The sequence below is a fragment of the Peromyscus maniculatus genome, chromosome X, assembly GCF_049852395.1.
Source record: "Peromyscus maniculatus bairdii isolate BWxNUB_F1_BW_parent chromosome X, HU_Pman_BW_mat_3.1, whole genome shotgun sequence".
Lineage (NCBI taxonomy): Eukaryota > Metazoa > Chordata > Mammalia > Rodentia > Cricetidae > Peromyscus > Peromyscus maniculatus.
The window spans coordinates 87,244,367-87,265,509 of NC_134875.1; the positions used below are offsets into that span (position 1 = coordinate 87,244,367).

The 21,143-nt window shown below is 37.6% G+C and overlaps 1 protein-coding gene across 2 annotated transcripts in view; it reads left to right on the forward strand.

The window, feature by feature from the left end:
• Window positions 1-21,143, forward strand: part of Ophn1 (oligophrenin 1) — a 353,114-nt gene that overhangs the window by 286,088 nt on the left and 45,883 nt on the right. For both annotated transcript variants that reach the window (XM_006981173.4, XM_042268747.2), the window contains 3 exons: window positions 1,685-1,743; window positions 2,475-2,580; window positions 16,531-16,690. In XM_006981173.4, coding sequence (XP_006981235.2) covers window positions 1,685-1,743; window positions 2,475-2,580; window positions 16,531-16,690 — 325 coding nt within the window. The remainder of the gene's footprint in view (window positions 1-1,684; window positions 1,744-2,474; window positions 2,581-16,530; window positions 16,691-21,143) is intronic.

Consider the following 21,143-nt stretch of genomic DNA (forward strand, 5'->3'; position numbering starts at 1 on the left):
TCAAGCCTAGTCAACAGAAGGGAAGGCCAAGCCTATGTGTGAAAAACACATGTAGTAAGAGTTGGTCATCAGTGGGACTGTCATACGTACTAGGCTGTGATCACTCTTGATTTATTTCCATTTAATTTTTAAGAAAGAAGAGTTTGTTTTGGCTTGTTCCTTAAGAAAGTATCCAGCCCATCATGGCAGGGAAGTGGTGGCAGTAAGAACATGAGGTCACATTGTATGTGTAGTCAAGATGCAAAGCTGATTTATTCTTACTTTTGTTTATATAAAGATTCATTTCAGTGGCATAAATGGTAAGAAGGGACCTTTGAAAGAGTCTGTGAATGGAATCCCTTCACTGCTTATGGTCATGAAGGAGAAAGGAATCTGGTTTGTGCAAACAGACAGAATAGGAATCGAGAATAAAATGAATGTGTTAGTCCATGGGGCCATTTGGATTTGCCACGGAGAAATAATGTTTATTAAGAAATTAGATGTAGAGCCCTTCTTGTGCCCTTCAATGGCAGAAGTGGAAACCATGATGCTGTGCTGGTGCTTAAAACCACAAAAACAGATGACCCTCCGCTCTATGAAACATGGCAGACTGTTGGGAAAACAGCAATATAACATTTTATGGCACCCCCTTTTGTCTAGTAGTAGATACCACTGAAATAGAATCAAATCAATGGCCAAAATATGAAAATGAGTGTATTTCATAAAAAATGTTCATTTTCCATTTCTGTTGAAGATGGAAAGATTTGACTCCTATGAGTCCATGTGCTTATTTGTGTAAGTAAATATGGCTGCCACTGTAGAAAAATAAAGGCACGGTCATGTAAATGTAGCTTAAATATGAGATATGTGCAATATGAAAATTTCCTAGTCTGTAGATTTTTGAGTTATCCAGGCTTCTAGTGTTGTAAAAAGAGAAAGGAGCCATGATAAATTCCCAGAGGAGAAGGTCTAGAAAGACCCAAGTGATTAAGAGAAAAACCAAAATCAAGGGATTCAGGAAAATCCAAAGGCTAAGTCTCAAGGAAGTTTGTTAACAACATCAAATGACACAAAGAAGGCAAGTAAGGTAAAGAATGACAGTTGTCTTTGTGTGCAGCATTGGAGCAGTCACTTGTGGTACTGGTAAGAACAGCTTCCGTGGGGCAGTTGAGGTGAGTCAGATTATAGTGGATTAGAGAGTAAATCAGGGGATTCCGGGACTAAGAAGTAGAAATGGCATGTACATTACTTTCTGTAGAAACCTGGCTGGAAATGTGGACACTTCATCAAATGATCTTGTCTAAGCTCCTGCCACTGTGGTTAGCGATTTCCCAAGTGTTAGTTCCATCCCAGAACTCATCTCTTGGTTTCTATCCTGCTCTACTTCATAGGATCAATGGAAGGGTCAAATAGAGCAGCTATAAAAGTGCTTTGGAAAGTCCATCAACTTGTAAGCACATGGTCATATTTAGAGTAGGTCTGTCTTAGAAGCAGCAGGACTGGTTTTTATTTCCTTTCACTTTGGGGAGCTAATTGGAGACCTTACTAGAAGCCTCAGCCTATATTTTTGCACACCTTCTCTTAAACTTTGATCCCACGGGTAAACCTTCTGGGAGATGTGTGTAATCAGGCTAAGCTGTGGGCCCAGAGTCCAAGGGCTGATTGCGCCTTCCTCCAAACAAGTGATTGTCTTCATTCATTTCAGGAATCTTTCAGAACCTGTCATGACTTATAAGCTTCACAAAGAGCTCGTCTCTGCTGCCAGTAAGTATGTGCACTGCTAGTTAAATTCTGCTGTCCTGGTTTCCTAGTAAGTTTACAACAAAAAAGCTAGAAAACTTCTTTGAGGGAAAAACTCCCAACATAAACTCAAATTTTGCTCACTGCCAAATGAGAATATTTTTGTTTGCTAACTTTTCGAGGTAGAGAATTTTGATAACCAATGTTAGTGGCATGGTTTCAAGTAAATTGGCTAACTGGAGGCATGTGGTGTGTACTTTTGGGCTCTTTCAATAATTGGCTTTGGAAGGCAGCAACCTTAGTACCGCACACATAGTGGATGGGGAAAGGGTTTCTCACTGGAGGCTTTGCTTGCGGCTTTAGAGCCAGCCTGCTGTGACCACAATTCTGCTTGCCTCTGAGACTGTCTTGTCCACAAGCTTCCATTTCCCACTGTCTCATTTCTTCACCCCTTTAGGCTTATATTTTGTTTCTTTTGCTTTTTAATCTCTCCTTGCCATTGTTGGTTTTTGTTTCTATTTTTTTCTTGTTTATTCTGTGTCTGTGTCTATTTCTTTACTTGTTTCCTCTTCATCTCTTTTACTGTTTTCCTCCCTTTTCTTCTCTCTCTCTGTTTTCCTTTCCCTGTACTCAGGTGTGTGTGTGTGCGCGTGTGCGTGTGCATGTGTGTGTGTGCGTGTGCGTGTGCATACACACATGAGAGTTTTCTTAATCCAGTCACCTAGAAGCTAAACCCTTTCTCTATGTTCTGCCAGAATCTGACAACCTGGATTACCGTCTGGGAGCTATTCACTCCCTAGTATATAAGCTACCAGAAAAGAACCGGGAGATGCTGGAACTTCTAATCAGACACTTGGTAAAGTAAGTAACTGCTGGGTTTTCAGAGTTTCTGTTGAGGGTTTGGCACACATGGTAGGACCAAAGAAAAACTGACTCCCAAATCATTGAGCAACAGCCCACAACTTTTTCTTGGGCCATCTGAGTATTCTCTGAGGGAGGCCAGTTTTGCATTCTCCACTGTATGTATCCTAGAGTCAACAGGCCCCCGGTCTGTTTTAGCTCAAAGGTAGCAGTAAGGTAGTGTGCTGTGCACCAGGACCTGATGTGTACTTTACTGTCAGACAAGCCTAGTTTGGGATCCCAGTTCTACAACTTACTTAGCTGTCTAATCCTAAGCAAGCCCCTCTAAGCTTCTATGTGTTCATCTCTATGATGAGAATACTGATGACTGTGAAGTAGGAGTGTCATGCATTCAAAGGAACGTAGGAAAGCATATGGCATATAGTGAGTTCTTAAGAAGTGTGATTTTTTTTTTTTTTTGGCCAGGCACAATCTGTGTGTCTGTAATCATAGCGTTTGGGAGGATAGTGTAGAAAGACTGTCAGTTTGAGGCCAGACTAGACTATTATGTAGTGAGACCTTGCCAAAGGAAAGAAAGAATAAAAGAAAGGAAGTAAGGAGTGAGAAGGGGGGAAGGAAGGAAGGGAGAGAAGGAGGGATAGAGGGACAGAGGGAGAGAGGGAGTCAGGGGAGAGAGAAATAAATAAAATGAGAGATGCTAGCATCTGGTCAACCTTCTGGCCTGGTGTGGTACATTAGGAGACTTAGAAGGGGTACACATACTCCATGATGTTGCATCATGGGAAAGATTCAATTTTGTGAACAAAGACTAATTTGCATGGATCAAAACAAAGACAGAAAGCATGCAGTTCAGAAGTTATCAAACTTGGAGTGCTTATTTCAGTTCTGTTGCTAGCTCATTTGATTGGTCTGTGCCTCTTTGGGCCTCTCCTAGTATTGTAAGCAGTAATGTGTAAATAAGCTTCAAAATTATAATGCATCTTAAATATATATTTAGCAAATAAGCCTATCTACACACTCCCAAAATTCATCATGCTACATTGCCCCTTTTCTAGAGAGGATCTAAACACTTAAAATTAGTTGCTCCTGTGATATATATATATCATTACTATAATGAGATAATGAGATATAAGAGAGAGAGGAGAGAGAGAGAGAGAGAGAGAGAGAGAGAGAGAGAGAGAGAGAGAGAGAGAGAGAGAGAGAGAGAATGAGAGAACTCTGCCTATCTGGACCTCAGGTGTTCCTGTGATGTGAGGTATCTTCCAAAATCTGATGCAGCTTGTACCTTCTAAGATTTTTTTACACTTCTACAGCAAGTGGATATTAAAGGTGCTGATATAGATAATGAGCATGGATAGCAAAAAGATGGAATGCGGGTTATTGTTGATGTCTGCAGCTCAGACTAATAAAGAATATTAAGAGACATGTTCTCTCCAAAATGTACTTTGATGTAATCTTAGTAAAAATACAAAAATCAATAAAGAAATTACTTGTGCATTAATTTGAAGTTGCTCTAGGGAAAGTAACTTTGAGTTCCATTTCTAGGTCTAACTCTAATTTGTTATGTGACCTAAAGAAAGTCCTTCCATTCTTTGGCCCTCAGTTTGTTAATATAGAACTTGTTCATCTATAGTTGGAAGGAGCTGAATCAGCTATTTTTCAAAGCAATCTTTTAGCTGTGACTTTCTGAAAATCTAATGTATAACAAGAGCCTAAGAACTCATGATAACTTTCTTGCTGGTAGTGACTGATGGGGTATCTTCCTCCATTTTCCTTTCTACCTGATTTACTTCAGCATTTCTGCTCTTCAAAATCTTTGAAACAAAAGAGATACATATAGATGTATCACAGAAATAGAAAGACTTAAACGTGTGGAAATTTAATGCTCAATCTCACCATAGTAATGAAATGCAGATTGAACTTTTACTGAGCTCCAATTCATTGACAAATTTCAATTAATATTTTCTGTCAATGAGATTATGGGAAACGTGCACTCTGATTAATTGCAGTATTAGTTTAGTATGCTCCTAGAGAAGGGGTATTCAGAACTAGTTAACACTTGTGCATATTAATATTCACTTAATCTACCAGTCACATTTTTTGACATCTTCTCTAAAGATACATCTCCACAAATTCAAAACAGTGTTGGTCGGTGCAGCATACTTTTAAGAACAAAAATTGGACATAGTACATGTCCAACAATGAGGACTTGTTGAATGAGTAAGGGTCTATTCTACCATGTAGTATTGTGCACTCATAAAAAAAAGAATAAGGGCTTTGTCTATGCAGGTTTTTCCCCCATGATATACATTGTACATATTAGATTATAAAACAAGCAACAACAACAGCAGCAGCAACAACAAAAGACCTAAGACATAAATCAGGGGATGTAATATTCTAGAATTTTTCTAATAGAAGAGGAAAATTAAAAATGTAAGAAATCACACACGTTAAAAATTTGTCAAATGAAGCACAATATGATTTTAAAAATACCTAATGATTCCAAAAGTTAAATATAGGGTTCTACATGAGCTGGGAATTCTATTTCCTCACTATATACCCAAGATAAATAAAAACAGATGTCCATACAAAACCTTACACACACGGGCCGGGCGGTGGTGGCGCACGCCTTTAATCCCAGCACTCGGGAGGCAGAGGCAGGCGGATCTCTGTGAGTTCAAGGCCAGCCTGGACTACCAAGTGAGTTCTAGGAAAAGGTGCAAAGCTACACAGGGAAACCCTGTCTTGAAAAACCAAAAACAACAACAACAACAAAAAAACCTTACACACAGATATTTATAACAGCATTATCCATAATTATTTAATGGTGTAAATAAACCTAGCATCCATCAGTATATAAATTGATAGCTAAAATATTCCATAGTAATTAGGAGTTGCTGATGCTGGATGTGGCAGGTTTTTATGGAATAATGAAAGCTTCTCGCATTAGTGACAGTTATACAACTCTATAAATATACTAAAAGCTATTGAGTAATACTCTTTCAAATGGGGAACTTTATGGCAGATATACCTCAGCAAAGTTCTGCAAGTTATGAAAATGGCTATACATGGGGAATGGTACCAATGACATGGAGGGGATAGGGACTAAGTCACCTTCTGATACAGTTTTTACTTCCAATCAATGCTAATTTGTACAAATTCAAAAACAAAATTAAAACAAAGCAAATTTTAAGAACCCTAAAACAGGACACCAAAAAAGCAGATGAATGTTTGTCAACTTGATAATAGAAACACATAGAGAAAGCGGCTATTTCAACTAAGTTGTCAGCCCATGCCTCTGACTCATCCTTAATGAAACAGCCTTGGAAAACAAGAAGAGTTACAGAGAAACTTTAAGCATCATCTGGTTGACTTATTAGTAGTCATATAAATATGATCTAAAATATGTACACATTTTATAAGGAAGAAACATATTTGTATGTGTTTATACATTAGTTTAACAGAAGCTAAGGTTCATGATGTAAGAAAAGGAGAACTGGATACAAAGTTAGAGGTGAAGAGCAGAGTTTTGCAATATTAAAGGTAATGGGGAATGTCTGTGAATTCACTATACAAAGCAAAACAAAACCATCTCTTCCAGCCTTCAAATGATTCTCTCCCTTCTCAAAAAATATGTGAGTGTACCTAGTGCCCAGTTCTTTGTTTCTAAATACTATTATTCCCTTTTCAAAGGGAGCAGAGTGGCTTAGGAAAGTGGCCATTCCAGATCTGGGGTTTGGAAACACTAGGTGAGCTTTGAGTAAATTATATCACAAACAAAGGTATTTACTTGATAGGGATGACACCAATGATATTTGGGAAACCTGAACATGAATATTTGATCATAGCACATTGAAGAAGCAGAAACTGGTGGGGAAGATGGTAAAGAAAGAAGAGCTATTAATAGAGGAATAGCAGTTAATGAATGTGAGAGTGATAGCAAAATCATTAGCTTGTACTGCACTACCTTGTTTTTAAGCACTGATCAAAGGATCAAAAGAGAAAGTAATATTGAGAGACAAGATACTCATATCATTTCAATGTATTGCCTCAGGCTACTAATTATAAGTGGACAATGTGGATCTTTACAATCTGTAACAGATAATTGTCTTATGTCCTTGGTCAATGTTAGCACCACCAATAGTGATAAAAGTTGACCCTGTATGTCTCCTAATTTGATAAAGTGTGAAGTATAAAGAATAAACTATGAAATGTTTAACATGAATCAAACTAAGAAACAAAAGTTTACAAATACAGAGAATGCTTGACATTCTATGACACTATTGACTTGGGTTTATAAAAAAAAGTCAGTATTATGGGAAAGGAGGTAGGGATCCTAATAAGCAAATGCAGTGCATGAATTTTGATTTTACCTACATGTGAAAAGCTCAGTTTAAAAAACTTTTTTTTTGACACTTGAGAATATTTGAATATGGCATAGATATTAGGTGATGTGGAATTGCATATTTTCTTGTACTTGAAAATCTTGGTGTAGTCTAGTAGGAAAGTTTGCTTTGTCTTTAAATGCGAATGCTGGTACTTCAGGGATTAATCAGTTTACTTCCAGAGATTTCAGAAAAAATACACAGAGAAAGCAAATGTGGCAAAATACTGACTGCTGAATCCTCCTGTAGGCTGGCCAAATGTCCACAGTACTTGTTTGAGTCTTTCATCACTGTGACACAATACCAGAACAAAATAACCTTAAGAGAGAAGATGTTTATTTTAACCCATCACTTCATCATGGTAGAGTGAGAGAGGATGTCCATGGCAAAAATGAACATCTTATAATGGCAAGGATTAAGAAGGGGAAGGGAGGGAGGGAAAAGAGAGAGATGGAGAGAATGTGAATATGAATAGCTTAGTGGGCTTTGTCCATTTCCCCCTTTTGCTCCACATATGCCCCAAGCATATGGGATGTTGTTGACAACATTTAGATCATGTCTCCCACCTTACTTAATACTCTATGGAAATGGCCTACCAGAAACACTCTGAGGTGATCTTTACAGTTCTAGGTGTCTCACATTCAATCAGTTGCTACTCAAGATAATTCATTGTAGTAACTATCTCCAAAATTTTATGTGTGTTTTAAAACCTTTATAACCATATATTTCAGACAATGTAAATCTAAAAAATCGAGTTAGTGCTGTTTAGAAAACTTATATGGGGAAAAGAGAAAATTCACATGCTTTCAAAATGCATGTAACTATCCTGCTTGCCAATTGTTGCTTTCATAGTGTATTTAATGATTATATCCGTGCCTTTGTAATGTATTCCTGTTCCTTGCTCTTTTCTAGGTTAATAATAGGCAAAATTAAATAGACGTCTGCCAATTTGGGGTTCTCAGTTATCCAGTTCTTTTCCGTGTTGTAGTTTCTATTAGTCACAGATAGGAGATCACTAATAATGTCATCTCCAGCAATCTCACCATTCGTGGAAAACTACAATGGAAGCAAATGTCATGCCTAATTCTACCATTCATACATGTGTTTATCAGTACGCAGACACAAAGGGAATTGTACAACTTGTTCTATCAACCCAATGAAATCCCATTTCCCTGTGCTTTCAGATGTGTTGACAACATCTTTTGTGAAAGTCTCACTCGAGGCAAATGAGAAAATGGAGTAGTATAATTGGAGTCAGGCAATAAAATTCTTTGATCTAATGGGAGAGATGTAAGACTCTTTTACAGTTTTGCCTCTGTACTGCCACTTGAAAGGTTCAGGACTATTAGGTTTACTGGATTCTTACTTTTGTAATAATCCCTATGTCTTTTCAGAAGCAGTACTTTGTGCTACAGAAATTAGAAAGTACAGAAAGCAAAACAAAAATTACCTTTCTTTATTCTAGCTCCCCATAATCATTTCTGATAATATAACACATATTATTCTAAATCTTTTGTGCAAGTGTGTTTATATAAAAGCATATTTGTGTTTGCTAATAAGATGAGATTACAGTGTTCTCCAGCTTCCCTCCCCACTTTTTGGAGGCAGTCTCAGGTAGTCTAGGCAGACATGAGTATAGCTGAGGAAGGCTAGGGACTTCTGATCCTCTTGTTTCTGTCTCTTGAGATCTGGGATTACAGGTCTGCACAACTATGCCTGACAACTTCTACTTACCTTGTTCTATAGTTTCTGCCTTTCCAGACTATAGTATCATTTTCCTAGTTGACATTTAAATACTGCTCTTTAAAGGTGTTTGTCTATTTTACCAGCATATTACCACACATTCTACCTATCTCTTATATCCTTTTCATCTCTTTAATTTACCACACCCCAAACTCTTATGGCACTGATGTATTGATGAGAGCACACCATTGCCCTGTACATTGTTATTCCTTGTTATTTGTTTGTAACAGACAAACTCATTTTACACTCCTGGTAGGCCTCATACTAACAATACCTGTGCATTAATATTCTCAGTGCTGGAATTACAGGTGCTTGGTTCCTACTTACTAGTTTTACTTATTTTTAGCCTATCTCCTTATTGCTAGTGTTTCTTGTATATGGCAGGTTACCATTAAAGGCTGAATGGATTCAGGTGAACTGATTTGGAGCTACAGCAAATAGTAGGGGATTATTATGTAACTTACATTTCATCACATCCGGAGAATCATAGTATTGGTTTATTCACTTATTGATATCTACATTATCCAGTGCTATAGTTTTCAGTCTGTTCATATAAGGCTGGGTGACTGTATGTCAGTCACAGTCAATATCTATATTGATATTGAGAGCCGATGAGATTTTTTACCACCTGTCATGCTGACTAACAAAGCCTTCATTATTGACTGGAGATGGTGTTTGCGAAATTTTATTGTAACCCTCTGTGTTCTTGTTAGTCTTTTAAACACAACTAGTCACTCTTAGAGTATAAACATGGATTCATGACTACAATAATGCAATCATAAATATATGAGAGTACACATGCAAGTAAAAATACGTAAAAATTTTCTCATTGATTCAGAGGACACTTTCCTTTTTGAAGTTGTTATCTGCCTTCTGGATGCATCTTAGAATCATCAACAGTTTACTAAAATTACTGTTATTGAATAGTTTTGATATAATTATCATATTCTCTATACATCAACTTGCTAATGGCTGCTCTGTTATCATATTGTCATTATTGTAGTTAAGTTATATTCATATTCAGTTTCTTTTTGTATTTAAAATGTCTTAAAATATTATATAATGATTTGACCATAAAATTTTCTTTCTTACATTAAGTAATGGTTTGGTTTTAATTGGTGACATTGAAGTAGTCTAGGACATTGTACTATGTTGAAGTATATCTCATAAGTTACAGGTAGTGTGCCTACTGATGGAGAAAGCCAAAGCTGTCTATGCTTAAAAGGGCACCCACCATTTTGGGGGAAAGGGACTGGTCATTTTTGGTACTGACTCTCTCTGTTACTGCTTTTCCTTTTGAATAAATTTGTATTGTGCAAGACTTCTAGTGTGTATATACAAAAATTAAATGAAGGAAGCAGCATAAAGAATTTGTGTGTTCATCACCCAGATTCATTTCTCAAGAACACACCTTATTTTATCTATTGCCCCCCAGTTTCCATCTGCCTGTTGTGTGATTTTTAAATAAATCCACGACACTATATTTATTTCATTCATAAATATCCCAGCTTCAATTTATCTTGAAAAGATGAGAACTCTTTGTAAGTACATCTCTAACAAAATTATGATTGCTGAAAGGAAATTAATTGTAATATCAAATAATCTGTGCTAAAATTTATAGTGTTTACAGGTATATTGTTTCTTTCTCTAAATGAGGATCGTACACATAGCAATCTGATTAAACATGTTTCAAGTATCTAATTTCTAGTAAAATTTGACTTGAAAGTACATATGTGAGGCTTTGTTAACTACATGGCCAGTCTGTATCCATCTCTACAGTTGTATAATTATAGCTTGGATGAGGCATATATTCTATTTAAATGAATAGAAAAGCTGTGTTCAAGTAAAGCTTTATTTATAAAAACACATGGTAGTGAGATTGTGTTTGGCTGCTTCATCTCTAGCATTGTTTTTCAAATTTATTGTATATCAGAATCACCTGTAACATTATAAAGCACACAGAGGCTCAGATTTGATGTAGTGTGCAATAGAGACTATATTTTTTTTACTGTATACTCAATATATAGGTTTCCTGTATGACTTTACTTTTTCTTTTGATTTGTTAAAGAAAAAAAATGTTACTTGTCCTTTAAAGTTTCCTGTAGTTGAGAATTGAGTATAGAAGCTTTGCTTTGCTCAGTTTCCAGGTTTTTTTTTTTTTTTGGTGTGTGTGTGTGTGTGTGTGTGTGTGTGTGTGTGTGTGTGTGTGTGTGTGTGTTTAGAATGGGGAGAATATACATAATTGATGGTTCAGGAGACATGTAATGTGTGGCTCTCATTGTTTGCGAGAGCAGGATTTTCTTAGTTTCATTTCCTGGCAGGCTAAAATACACTTTCGATCACCTAATAACTTTTTCACCTTACACATGACAGAACGGATTCTTAAGGATGGGAAAAGATAGGCACAAAGCCACACAGTACATTAGTAATAGAACCAGGGATATGATTGGAAATGGATTCCTTATTTAAAAGTCAGAGTACATCGAGTTCTTAGAGTCACTGAACCCTAAAGCTGGATGCTCCTGACAAGTTCACATAAATAGCCTCCACTCCTTCTGCCAGCTATCTTTGTAAACCAGAAGTCTCACTCAACTGAATGACCTGCAGAGAAAATTCAGAGTGCAAACATGTTTTATTTGTCTTAGACTATTTTGAGGGGGGAAAAGATTTAGCTCCCCAATTTTAAATTTCAAGTAATTCACATTAATGCCTGGATTTCAGGAAATGAGACAATTTACCCACACTGGGCCTGGTATGCTGGAGTTGAGTAGTGGTTCCTTCTTTGAAGTAGTACAATTTTCTGACTTGCCACAGACTCCAGTGCTCTTTTAGGTTTTTTTTTTTATTAGTTCTTTGAGAATTTCATGCAGTGTGTTTTGATCATATTCGCCCTCCCCTGCAATTCTTCCCAGATCTACCTCTCATTCGGTACACACCCAATTTTGTATCTTTTTACACATCAAGTCCATTTTTTTGCTTCCCAAATATTTGTAGATGTGCGGCCTTCCTCTGAAATATGGTCAAATTATCAGGGCCTATACTCTTAGGAAAGACTGATCCTTCATCTCCTAGCAACTGACATTTGTGAACAGCTCCTCATTGACGAGTGGGGTTTCACACCCAACTCCCTTCTCCATGTTGGAATTTGGTATATCCAGATCTTGTGTGTGATGTCACAACCATTGTGAATTCATATGTGCAGCTGCCCTGCTTTGTCAGGAGGACATTTTTTCCTTGTAGTTATCTATTACCTCTGGCCCTTCCCCTCTTTTCATCCCCTCTTCTGTAATGATTAGATTAGAGATGATGAAAGTCATTTCATAAAGCAAGAAATAACATTGAATGGTACCATAGTCATTTAGAGAATGTGTGCGTGTCTAAAGGGATCAGCCACATGTTCCAGGCCAATACACCCTATTTGTATGACCTCTTTGGTCCTCAAAGCATTTTAATTTATTTCTTCAAATCTAAACCATCAAAGAGAGTTATTATCTTCTACAGTGGAGAGTATAACCTCCTCAAATGCTTATTCTTTTGTTTTAATCTTGCATTAAGTTCTTTGACATTTTCATACATGTTTGTACTGCTCTCTGGACAGTCTTTTGTCTCTTATGCCTGTCATCTTCCTCCATCCACTCCACATGCCAGTCCCTTTCCCAAATTGATGACTTTTGGGTTTGCTCTATGGCCTACTTAGTTAAAAAGGGCTATCTGTGTAACCATTACACTGGGACTCTCTATTGGAGCTTGGTGGGGTCACTAGTGGGTACACAACTGTTGACAATGACTCCCCCTCTCCCTAAATCTGTCAGTAGCAAATAGTTGATCAGTGACAGATAGGGCCCCTTGAGCCCCTTCTCCCTTTTTATCTGACAGTGACAGCCTCATTCTTGAGCAGACCCCATGCAGACAGATGTCCCCAGTTGTTATGTGTTTGTGATTGCAATAGCTATTTCTTGCCCAGAAGAGAGCATTTCACAGCCCCTTTCCCTGTCTTCTGACTCTTCCAGTCTTTCCTCTTCCACAATAGTCCTTGAGCCTTAGCAGGATGGTATTGATGTTTTGTTTAAGGCTCAGCCTGTAACAGTCATTTCTTCTCAGCATATCTTGTGGTCATAGGTCTCTGCATTCATGCACATTCCCTGAAAAGAAAGGCTTCTCTGCTTAAGGCTAAGAGTAGTATTTGTCTATCAATATAAATATAAAGTTATGTTGATTTAGCTAAACATCTTATTTTTAATTTTGATGCTGAAGTTGTATCCATTTGTTCTAGTCGTTATGGATTAGATAGAAATAGTACTGTAAACTTCTACATAATTTGCTGTTTACCATGTAGTTGTGGGTTCACTCTTCTTATTAATCTAAAATTTGATCTATGGCTTATACTTCTATTTTTAAAATTAAATTTATTGTAAACAACTTGAAAATAAAAAAATCATGCAGTGAGATTAGCCAGACCATATATATATATATATATATATATATATATATATATATATATATATGTATGTATGTAGAAATTTCTATATTTTGTACTTTTGTACATAAATTTTACTTCTAAGTGTATCATTGCTCTTTCTACCACTTTTTTCATCTGTCATTTTGAACATCATTCATTATTTCTGTATATAAGATCTTGTTACATTTCTCAGGCTGGCTTCAAACTCTTGAGCTCAAATGATCCTCTCACCCCAACTTCCCAAGTACCTAGGATTATATAGCCCTAGGCCATGGTGATCAGCTGTCCTCATTCTTTTTAGCTGCTGGGTGGTGGTTAAGGCAGGAATTTATAACCAGTCAAAGTGCAGAGAATAAGTGCCTGTGGAGTGTTCAGCCACATATGGCACATCTATGTCACCACCTTCTCAAGGTTCAGGGACAATAGCAGAAGGATGATAAGATCCAGAGGTTGGGGAAGAACAGAGCAAATGAGTGATGAAACATGTCAGAGTTGCTGCACTCATGAAATTACAGCAGCTGTGGATGCCTGTACAAGATCAAGGATGCCAGCATTCTATCATGGAGGGGCAAGGAGTTCATTAGAAGCCCCCCCCCCCCCCGCCATACACACACATGCACACCTTTGGTGCTATGGACAGTTGATTGCTTCTAGAGGAGGGAGAATCTGTTTTCTTTAAAGTTGTGACTCCTGGTAAGACTACTCACTCCAGTGGATGGGGGTATGGAAAAGTTGGGGGGACTACTAGTGGGGGATAAATATAATCAAAATACATTGTATGACATTCACAACGAATAAAATCTTTTTAAATGAGATAAAACAAAAATGTGTGCATTTAAAAAAGGTTCTCCATGGAAAAATGTATATAGCTCGGGTGTAGCTCAATGATAGAGACCTTGCCTAGTGTGGATGAAGCTCTAGGATCCATCCCTTGGACCGAAAACAAAGTGTGTCATAAGAGGAGGGATAGCACTTGGAAAGAAATCTCCCCAGGTTTCACTGGAAGACCGTGGAAGGTGAATATAGTAGGGAGAGTAGGAAGCTCCTTCAGAGAAATAGAAGTTCAGCTTGAAACCCTCCCATAGAAGCTGCTGTTTCCCAAGAGGAATTTACAGAAGCAGGCAGTGAGATGCAGTGGAATATGCTTACACTTGAACACCAACAAATTCAGGTTTGCATCACCTGCCTTTCCAAACTGACATTACTGACCACTTTACCCTGGGTGCTTCAGCTCAGGCCTCAGAATAAAATGCCCCTCGTTTTGCAGTTGTGAATATTCAGCAAACTGCTGTGGTATTGAACAAACCTCAGGTCCCTTCAAGACTCACAAAAGGAGATGAAGGTTCTTGCCTAGTCCGTAGTGGTTTAGCCATTCCAGATCACTTGGTGGCAGCATGGGGATTCTTTTCTATTTTAATAACTGAATAAATTCTGTCACTAAAGAATAAAGGTTAATTGCAGAGGCATTTAAACTCTTGAAAGGGACTGATCAGCAGCCAGAAATATCAAAGGCCTGAATGCTGGCAGCTCATTACCATCTGAATGGCACCCAGCCTTTGTTAAGGGCTTAAGAGACTTTATTATAAAGATTGGTCTAAGGATTCTGTCCCCCTTAATTACCCACTTAATGTCAAGAACTTGCTTGTTGATGGGTCAGTGTCTCAGGGCCTTTGGCTTGGGTGGGTTTGAGTATTTGTATTTTGAGTGGGCAGCTGGCCTGCCCCTTATTCTAACCTCTACACCCCCACAGCCAAACTGGCCAAAGGGCTGCATGCCTTTCACTTGCCTGCCTCTAGTAGTTTAAAAGAGCTTTAGTGGAGTTCAGTCCCTATAAAAATAATTAATTAGTAACTGTTGTGTGCCAGGAACACAGTTGGAAGATGTTTACCACCTAGTAGAAGAAGCAGATAATTAAACTGAAAATTGCAATGTATTCTCCTTGCCAGTAGTGTTAGCTTAAGATGAGGACAGCACCAAATGGTCAGACCTGAAATCACATACACCCAAAGCAACACTAAACGGACTCAGCAGGTTGTATCGATATATTTGTGTATATGTTTATCCATAGCAAGAATAATCAAAGAAAAAAAGAGGACATGAAATTGAAAGATGGTACACAGGGTATGGGAGGAAAGGGGAGGGGGAAATGGTATAATTATATTTTAAGTTTTAAAGGAGAGATGGAAAATTGAAAAGACATTTTGAAGAAATCAGGAGAGAGGGAGACCAGGAATCCATTGTCTTGCTCACACCCAGAAGGAAGGCTGCCTTCCAAAATGCTGCCTTTACTTCTAAATTTGTACTTCTTCATTTTCAGCCAAACAATGCCAGAAAGGCTTTTTTTAAAAAAAAAAAAAAAAAAAAAAAAAAAAAAAAAAAAAAAAAAAAAAAAAAAAAGAGACTCCAGTGAGATGCAGCCACCTGGAAGGAGATAGATGTCACCTAAAGTAAATCAAGACCAGATATGGGGGACAGGGGACATTTAAGGTTGGCATAAGAGAAAGCTAGGAAATTCTGTCTGCAATAACCATGGTGTAGCCAGAAAATGCTAATCTAAGCAGTTCAGTGCTACACTTGTCAAAGGTTAGCAGTGCCTATAGTGGAGGTTCTTAGAAAGATAACAAATTGCAAAAGAACTGTCCTCTCTAAAGGCTGTTTGCCTTCTCCTATAAGAAGGTGGGTAGCCAGTGGGGAGAATTTACACAAGAGTAGAGATCTGACAATCAGATTGCAAGAGCTACTCCCTAGCTCAGCAATTGTCATTCCAGGAATGTGCTTTTTTTCCGTCTTCTTTGTTTTGTAAAAGATGAAGATGGTCAAGGGACAGTCAACACTAGTATCCTTTTGGCCCTTTCAGGTTTCTGTTTTTTGAACTGTGGGACTAGAGTGGCCACATTCCTCACTAGAATGACTAGTAGGCACACTTTCAACTGTTGTTTTTTTAAGAAAAAAATGGAGTGCTAGGAAAGCCCTCCACCTCTGGGTTGTACTCCTAATTTACTTTGCTGTTCATTAGACCTGCTGTCCCCCTTGCCTTGCACACACTCAGGCCTTTCTCCTGCCTCCCGACACCCTTTACTACCCCCACATCTGTCTCCTAACTCCTTCTGGGTTGCTAACTCCTTCTTTAGGGTTGCTAACTTAGGTCCTTCTCTCCCACTTTGGCTCCTACTCATGTACTATCTTGTGTGGAATGGCTTACCCACCGCACTAGTCTTTCCATTGTGTTTTTTTTTCTTTCATGTATGGTTTAGGCCTCTTCTTTTAATATTTTTTGGTGTCTCTTACCTCCTTTAGCACCTAGCATAGTCCTAGTTACTAGAAAAATGAATCTTTTTCATCATTTTCTTTTTCTTCTGGCAGTGTGTGTGAGCACAGCAAAGAGAATCTTATGACACCTTCCAATATGGGGGTGATCTTTGGGCCTACCCTGATGAGAGCTCAAGAGGACACTGTGGCTGCTATGATGAACATCAAATTCCAGAACATTGTGGTAGAAATCCTGATTGAACACTTTGGCAAGGTAATCATTTCCTATCTTTAATATCTCCCCTCCAAAGAAGTGACATCTGTCTTGTCTACCTTTTAACTGTGTTTGTCTATCTGCCTGCCTCCATCCCTCCTTCTCTCTCTCTCTCTCTCTCTCTCTCTCTCTCTCTCTCTCTCCTCCTCCTCCTCCTCCTCCTCCTCCTCCTCCTCCTTCTTCTTCTTCTTCCTTTTGTTTAGATTTTTTAAAGCAAAACATGCTATAAAAGGCTTGGCTATCCTGGCACTTACTATGTAATATAGATCAACCTAGAACTTGGTGTCCTCCTGACTTATCTTCCAGGCTGTTGGGATCACAGACACAAAGTTGTGTGTCTTATTATTTGGTTCAATTTGACACTGAAAAGAAATCCCACTGTGCCACAATGACATATTTTTTGAAGATCTATAGATTAAAAATAGGGCCTTGTACACGATAAGGAAATATTCTATCATTTATCTATCTTCAAGTCCTCTTTTTCTTTTTTTTCAGTCAGAGTCTTACTAGGGTGTCCCTGTCAGCCTTAAACTCACTCTGTAACCCAGACAGATCTTGAAGTTACAGTTCTCCTGCCTAAGCCTCCCAAGTATCTGAGATTACAGGTCTGCACCACTAAACTTGGCCACAATGATGTTTAACATTAAATCTAACACTTGGCATTTCATCTGTTAAGCAACTGTTGCTTGAACATGTACTGTTTTTATTATCAGGCAAATGCTGGGAATATTAAAGAAGAAAAGCTACTGACTGTTTCTATGACATTAGCCATGGAGTGTGGTGATATATTTAAGCAGAGGAAAATGATAAGGAAGAAGGTGATACATATACAATGAAATTATAGGATAGAAGAGTTATAGTTCTTCACATAATACCAAGTCCATGATTGACAACCCCTAATCAAGTGACAGATTAATAAGAGAAAAATAAATATCTATGTAAGTTTTATATGACATATGACTTGGTAATACTCTAGAATAACACCCCCAAACAACAGGTAAACTTGTACTCTGATGAAGTTTATAGTTGTAGAGAAATATGACTACAGGACAGTAGGGTCTGATGGAGTGCTAATACACTGGAGGCAGGCCTATTTGTTCCAGTTTTTTTTTTTCTTTTGGTGTTTCTGTACCTTTGAAATTACCACTGTTTTCTTTGGATTCCTCTTGATTTAACTTACATAACATACTTTAGAAGAAAGTCAGAAAATTCTTTTATGACCTGCTTCAGCGAAAATGGGTAACAGAAGGTCTGAGAACCCTTAAGTTTGTTCTTTCCTAAAATGTCAAGTCCCATATTTCAGGATAGCAAGTCTTGAACCCCCTTTCAAGACCATAAATAAATCAATATATTTATTTTAAATTACATTGCTTTCTAAAATGTTTCAAGGTAGTGTATTTGATGTATTTGATGTCATGTATAACTTATAAGGCAGCATACATTATAATTTGGCCAAATGAAAGGGGATAAAATAAAGGGAGACAAAAATGAACATGGTAATGTGGTTGAGACAAGAAATACTTCTTAACATGTATTGTTCACTTGCCACAAATATCTTATATTTGTAATAGCTTTTTAACAGACAGTGTCTTCCATGAGAAGCATTATTTTAAAGGAACTTTATTTGAATTGTGGAGGCTGATAGAGTCTGAGTCTATCCATAGCTCAAGTCCAAGCTTGATCACTTGTTAACTACATTAGGTAAGATGCTCAGGTGCTGAGATGCTGCACATAAACATACCATGGCTCTAATATAAGAGATGTTTATTTATCGGTTGTAAAATAACCCAACCAAGATGACTTGATATAATCAGGATTCTTTGTTCTTTCTTGGTGCTCCGAGCCTAATATACTGCTTTTGCTCCAATGGTCATTCATCATCTACATTCTAGCAGTTGAAAAGAATGAAAGAAAGAAGTACAGTTTATAACACTTTGCTTTAATGTTCTGATCTGGGAGTTAGACATAGTTTCCATTACATTCCATTTTCTAAAATTTAATCTTACAATCATATTCACTGAGAAGAGTTATAGGAAACTAGTCCTTGCTTCTTTTTTCCTTGTTTTTTAAGCCACAATCTTGCTACAGAGCCCAAGCTGGCCTTGAATTTGTAGTCAGTCTGCTCAGCCTCCCAAGTGCTGTCTCAGGAAGGTAAGTGAAGTCTTTAGTCCAGAACATTCCCATTTGAGACTTAAAAAGGAATAGGAGAATGCATATGAGGAAACAGTGTTCTCTGCCATATTGTCTGTGTTACCTCAAAAACCTTTTATAACTTTTCTGAGTTTTGTCATCAGAAATTCAAAGAGGATTATAACCTTGGTGATAGCCACAGGTCCAAGGTTATTATTTCTCTAGGAAGTGGCAAAGATAACGAATGCCAATATTCAGTTAGGGAGAAGTTAATTCCAGTCTTCCATAGCACAATAGGGTGACTATCATGCGTAAACTATGCTGAAAGAGAAGAATTTGTGAGTCTCATCACAAAGAAACAATAAATATATATGGAAATGGAAATACTATTTAATTCTTATGCACTGTGTCTGTATGAAATTATAACACGGGATCGCATATATATTATTTAAATTTTATTTATTCATTTATTTATTTAGTCATATAATATATCTTGTTCATGATTTCCCTTCCTCTAATTCTTCTCAGATCCTCCCCAATTCCCAACTGACTCAACTTAATGTTCTTTCTTTCTGTCCTTTCTCTCTATCAAAACAAAAACAACAATAACACAAAAACCAAAAATCAATTCAAATCAAACAAGAAACCAGTAAGACAGAAAATGGCAAAGGAAAACAAAGAAAAATAAAAAGCCACAAAAAATGTACTTTGCCAACTTTAGGCATGGGGGCTTCCCTGGAATGTTTTTGGTATAACAGTGACACTCTATTGAATAAAACTGATTTTCCCTTCCCCAGCAGATATCAATTGCAATAGCTTTTTGCTGGGATTTAGTCCAAAGTCTCTCACTCTCTGCACATTGTCCACTTGTGGGTCACTGCATTAACTCCTATATGTTGCTGTGGGATATTGCACATACATTGGTAATGAAAGTGAATCTCAACTTAAATTGTATAGCATGTGCAAAAGTTAACTCAAAATGGATTGTGTAAAAAAGAAACAAAATCAACCGCAAAAAAATGGAGTATTCAGTTGTAGGTAAACTTTTGAAAAACTGAATAGGAGAAAGTCTGCAGGCCCTTGGACTTTTTGGAGAGTTTTTCAGCATGACACCCAAATCCAACCCAGAAAAGACAAACAAACAAACAATAGATTGGATTTTTATCAAAGTTGTTGCCAAGTGGGCAAAGGATTCATATCTAGAATATATAAAGGATTCTCAAAGCCAACCGCAAAGAATCACACATTGTAATTATTAAACTTGGTAAAGTCATGAACTGTATGTACAGATGAAAAGTAAGAAATTAAAAGTTTTCAGGATAACAAACCAGTAGGGAAATACAAATTGAGGCCCCAATGAGATAGCTCTACATATTTACCAGACCAGCTAAAATAAAAATAGTGACAATCCAAAATGCTGATGTGGGTACAGAGAAGCTCAAATGTGTCATGCTTTTCAAATGGGAATAAAATATAAGACAGCCTCTCTGAAAAATAGATGTGAAGTTTCTTAATTAAAACAAAACAAACCAAGCATGGACTTCTGTGGAACCATATTTTACTCTCCTGAGCATTTGTCAGAGAGAAACAAAAGCTGTTTACATGGAACCTCTGCAGGGATTTGAATTTCCCCCATTATATTACTACTGTATGCCAGGCATTATTGGAGACATTTTACACTAAAGTTCACATTAGGAGAATTGAAGGTGTAGTCAAGTGACTTGTCCAGGTTCACAGAATGAGCACGTGTCAGATCTCAGATGTAACACAACTCAAATCTACACTAGGCTACTTCAGTGGTGGGGATCATCATCAGAGATGAAAAGGCCAAGGATATTTGAGAATAGAGTTCCCAAAGGGCCATCCACATAGTGAATATTTGTGGTAAAGATGTCTGTGGTAGTTTGAATGATAGCTGTCCCGTATAGGTTCAGATATTTGAATACTTGGTTGTCAATTGGGGGGGGACTGTTTAGGGAAAGTTCTAGAAGCTTTAGAAGGTGGAGCCTTGCTGAAGGAAGGACTTCATGGAGGTCAGCTTTGAGAGTTTATAGCTTTGTCCCACTTGCCTCTCTTGTGGTTTGCTCTTCCTGTGAGTGGATAGAAATATGATCTTTCTGCTTCCTGGCCTTGCCCCCATTCCATACTTTCCCACCATTTTGGACGTTCCTTCTGGAACCATAAACTCAAATAATCTCTTTAAGTTGCCTTAGTCATAGCATTTTGTCACAGTAACAAAAGTAACTAATACAATATCCTAATTTTAACATTTGATGGTCAACTTCTGAATCTTGAGTGAAGAGTTTAGCTCCAGGCAGAAGGG